General features: G+C 36.9%; 2 protein-coding genes across 3 annotated transcripts; one reads left to right on the top strand and one right to left on the bottom strand.

Annotated features, from left to right (window-relative positions):
* Positions 1 to 1,758: 1,758 nt before the first annotated feature.
* LOC132905261 (autophagy protein 5) lies at positions 1,759 to 4,045 on the top strand. 2 transcript variants are annotated; one of them, XM_060956411.1, is made up of 4 exons: positions 1,759 to 2,176; positions 2,285 to 2,490; positions 2,550 to 2,896; positions 2,959 to 4,045. In XM_060956411.1, the coding sequence occupies exons 1-4, from the start codon at positions 2,021 to 2,023 to the stop codon at positions 3,066 to 3,068; spliced, it is 819 nt and encodes a 272-aa protein (XP_060812394.1). In that variant the 5' UTR covers positions 1,759 to 2,020; the 3' UTR covers positions 3,069 to 4,045. The 2 variants fall into 2 exon arrangements, with proteins under 2 accessions (XP_060812394.1, XP_060812395.1); XM_060956412.1 differs by having other exon boundaries at positions 1,766 to 2,176; positions 2,571 to 2,896.
* Positions 3,624 to 4,232, bottom strand: LOC132905269 (uncharacterized). Its single transcript, XM_060956421.1, has 2 exons — positions 4,094 to 4,232; positions 3,624 to 3,882 (listed from the first exon to the last, which is right to left on the bottom strand). The coding sequence occupies exons 1-2, from the start codon at positions 4,187 to 4,189 to the stop codon at positions 3,682 to 3,684; spliced, it is 297 nt and encodes a 98-aa protein (XP_060812404.1). The 5' UTR covers positions 4,190 to 4,232; the 3' UTR covers positions 3,624 to 3,681.

The raw sequence follows: 4,232 nt of genomic DNA, 5'->3' as shown, positions 1-4,232 counted from the left end.
GCGTTATGCGTGAAAGTTTGCAAATTACGCGACAGATTGCGTAAGATAAACGGTTAAAAGATTAACCATCGGAAATGCGACGTTTCGTTTATCTTTTTAAACGCGTTGTAGCACATGGCACTCTGAGATTTGATACTGTTCGTTCCGAGCAGAGGGAGCAACAGGTGGTTGAAATCGATGTTATGTTTAGTCGCGTTACGACTGTCAATGATACGTGTGTTAATGATCAGTGAAATGGACGTGCATGCACGGCTGTTCAAGCAGACGAAACGAAGCTTTTATCGTGACAAAGAGAGTGAATTTTCTTTCTGCCCTCTCAAAGTTCAAAGGTTCGACCGATAATACGTTCACTCGCCCGACATCGCTTAACTGATAAGAAATCTGCTTTGCTTATTTATATTTGATATTTGATATAACCACGTGTCCCATACTTTCGTACGTTATCGCGCTTCCCTTTATGCTCAAGTTTCTCTTCGGATTTTATTGACAATTTCATCGCAGAATAGGATTTTTTATCGGAAATGTTTGCTTTACGAGGAACGTAAACCTGAACATTCAAACAGATCGGAAGAACAAACAAATTGTTTTCATTTATCGATACAACCTTTGTCTTTTTACGCGTTCGACGGAAACGTGACCAATGTATGTTTAAGATAAATACACGAAAAATATTTTCTTATATACATCGATGTATCTATTTGCATCGCAAGTTTATCCGAGCTATCCGACCGACGGTGTCACGGATTCCTAGCCTATCAACTAAATTTTTTTACGTTTGTGCTGCCATCTCGTGGAAACGCTTAGAAATATTTTAAGCGCAGACGTACGTATTCGATCTCTGGCGTGCAGTCGTTCGATGCATATTTCGTTGTATACGTAAATCGATAAACGAATGAAAATACCTGCTAGATCGCAGCGGCTCCTATGGCCAATGATCAATTTGTAACGCACACTTAACGACATTAAGAGACTCGCGTGTTATAAACGCTACAGAGATGAACAGAGAGATCGCCTATACAACGTTAAAAAGGTCAGCCAACGAATGCGCACTCGAAATAAAGGCCTCTGGTGGCCAACGATAGAAATATACGCACGTTTCTTCTCCAACGTTCTTGGCTGGAGGAACGAACGTATGTACGGCGCGAGAGGAATTTGTACATTCGTACCGGCACGGTGATCAGCGAAGGATAAGGAAGAATAAATATAATAATTGCTTAAAAGTTTAATTTGTAATCGGAAATAAATTGCTTTTCTTGTATCGAGTATAGAAATGCCACTTCGGCGGGAGGAGGGCAGAAACGACAATCGGCACATCATAAGTAGCCAGATCGTTAAAAAATGATCGCGAAATTGTGTCACTTCGTATGTTATCATGTTCTCTCTTGATACGAAATCCGAAAACTGGTCAGAAAAGTTTTTGCTCTCCGATTTTCTCATAAAATGACGACGTTGTTATTAGAAATTTCAGAACGATTCGAATACCTTTTACGCGAGGGTTGTGGACGTCGGAAGGATTTTAAATTATCAAACGCTTTGTTCATTTGCAAAATACGATTATTTTATTTCATTCCATTTGCAGGTTTACAATAATCTTCTATAAATTTGACTTCTTCGTTCGACCGACGATCTAGAACAACTATTTTCGTAGCGTTCTATCGCTTTTTTCGAATCGCACTATATAAGCGCTTACTTTCGGTTAACTCTGTACGGCTCGGTACGAACGCACGTTTCTCTATTCGCCGTGTATGCTCCCACCAAAAGCATCGAGCGAAGAAACGTGTGTATAGTTCGATCGTTTGACCGTTAGAGGCGGTAATTCGTGAAGCGTACCTTTGACCAAATTTATCTCACGCTCATTGACAACCATCCTACTCATCTCTGGTCACTATCTGACACTATCTGAATGGACTTAGTTAATTTTTGTAGCAGACGAAAAACATAACCTTTTATGTCAAGACATTCGATTGTTATTAAAAGTTCGGATGAATTAGAATAAAGATTATTTATTGCCGTATGCATAATGGCGAATGACAGGGAGGTACTGAGAGAAATTTGGGATGGTAAAATTCCTGTTTGCTTTACGCTCGATTCCGAGGAAATATGTGAATTACAAGGACCCGACCCATTTTATCTTATGGTGCCTAGGTTAAGTTATTTCCCACTCTGCACAGACAAGGTAAATAAATAATATAAATAATATATAAGATACAAGTAAAATGCTATCAGTAACAATTATCTCTATAATTTTTAATTGCTTCATTTTACACATTTTTTTTTTTATTAGATACGGAAACATTTTATAAGACATATACAAAGTGACAGTAAGCAGGAGCACGAGATGTGGTTAGAATTTAATGGTATCCCCCTAAAGTGGCATTATCCCATTGGCGTTCTTTTGGATATCTATTCCAATGATGTCGAATTACCTTGGAATATCGTCGTTCATTTTGACAGATTCCCGGAAAATGTGCTGATGCACTGTCAAAATAAGTAAGTATATCTGCAAATAGTCGAATATCTGTTTCCAATAAGACACTTGATTTGACGAGACGTTTGAATTTCAATTACAGAGAAGTGGTCGAAGCGTATTTTCTCTCCTGTATAAAGGAAGCGGATGTATTAAAGCACAGAAGCCAGGTTGTATCCAGTATGCAAAAGAAAGATCACAATCAATTATGGTCTGGTTTACTCAATGATAAGTTTGATCAATTCTGGTCTGTAAATCGAAAACTTATGGAGGCTAGTAACACGGAGGAGGGTTTTAAGTATATACCATTTCGATGTTACACGAGCGAGGACAAATATGTACAAAAACTTGTAAAACCTGTAAACGAGGAAGGCCAAAGGAAGACGTTAAGGCATTTGCTGAACGAAGTATTCCCAGACAATGAAAATGGTAAATATTTATTTTGTTTGTGAATATTTTATGAGTTTTATGCATCGTTTTTTTTTATATAGTTACAGTGTTCACTCACGGTATTAACCCACCTTTGGAAACACCCTTACAATGGATGTCGGAACACATGAGCTATCCTGACAATTTTTTACACTTAGTCGTGACATCATAACCCACAATGAAACAGCCAAGTGACTAATTATCAATGAAATCGTGAGTTAAATGCTGTTCTCTTTCACCAGTATTGCTGGTATTTTAATCAAGATCGCTTTACTACGGGTCTTTTTAATCTTATGTGCTTTGTCGTATATTTATTTTATACGAAATCATAAATGACCCTCTCATTTTTCCTGGAGGATATCGGTTAAACGCAAAGCTGTTACTGTTGCTTATATTCTTGTAACGCACGAACATACTCAAACTGTGTCGTAATGGCAACGTTGGACTTGTGCTAAAATCGAATCGATATTGGACCACGTTTATTATAGATCGATCGGATTGTAATTCAATTCACAATATTGTATCCGGAAAGAAATATATTGTTTAAGTATAATTATATAAATATTTAAAGAATCATTTGTGTATATATACGTATTAATTATAATTGTATTGAATATCATATAAAGTCAATGTGAATATCTTAGGTAGGGAATGAAACGAGGATCGATTGCTATCTTACTTTAGAAAGAGAGAAGCGAAGGGAAGGAAAACATTAAAGACACCAAACTATAAAATAGAGACACGGTCGTTTAATTTACAATCGAGAACCATAATTGGGTCGTAAATTAGTTTATTGCACAGCTATCTCGAGGCTTTCGATATATCCTTGATATTTGTGAGGATATGGTACTATCGTTACGAGTTGCCAAAGAGCCGACTGGTCTCCGCACAATAACAGGGTGGTTTCCGTAGCTACTATATTCCATGGTTCTGCGACTCGTCCCAAAAGTTAAATAGTTAACAAGTTCTTTTTTACTTTGTTGCTCCTGAAATGTAGAGATTAACGAGGCATTGAAATAATTATTGCTCGGAACAATGTACAAAACCATATGCAATGTGTTCTTAAAATACAATTTATGTATTAAAACGATTCTAAGTTGAAACAGAAGATTAATAAAATGTTGTTTCTATATTTAATTACAATTTAAATATGACGTTTTTAATTGGTAGACCTGTGCGTCGTAAATAAATAATTACTTTAAATATGATCAGAGCAGCGTCTTGGTATCTCTTGTGAATCTCTTCCTTGGTCACTACGGCCTTCACTTCGGGCGATTCATAGCGCTCCGTCATTTACAGCTCTTTTTTCAATGGTCTTTGTATAGGAAACCTGTAA

The sequence above is a fragment of the Bombus pascuorum genome, chromosome 3 (genome assembly GCF_905332965.1).
Source record: "Bombus pascuorum chromosome 3, iyBomPasc1.1, whole genome shotgun sequence".
Taxonomy (NCBI): domain Eukaryota; kingdom Metazoa; phylum Arthropoda; class Insecta; order Hymenoptera; family Apidae; genus Bombus; species Bombus pascuorum.
Note: the sequence above shows the minus strand (reverse complement) of the source record. Positions and strands in the feature narration are given on the sequence as shown.

Coding starts and splice junctions, on each gene's coding strand:
- LOC132905261 (XM_060956411.1), top strand. CDS start 2,021: ATGGCGAATGACAGGGAGGTACTGAGAGAAATTTGGGATGGTAAAATT. Junction 2,177..2,284: donor TCCCACTCTGCACAGACAAG/GTAAATAAATAA, acceptor TTTTTTTATTAG/ATACGGAAACATTTTATAAG. Junction 2,897..2,958: donor ATTCCCAGACAATGAAAATG/GTAAATATTTAT, acceptor TTTTTTATATAG/TTACAGTGTTCACTCACGGT.
- LOC132905269 (XM_060956421.1), bottom strand. CDS start 4,189: ATGACGGAGCGCTATGAATCGCCCGAAGTGAAGGCCGTAGTGACCAAG. Junction 3,883..4,093: donor CTGCTCTGATCATATTTAAA/GTAATTATTTAT, acceptor TCTACATTTCAG/GAGCAACAAAGTAAAAAAGA.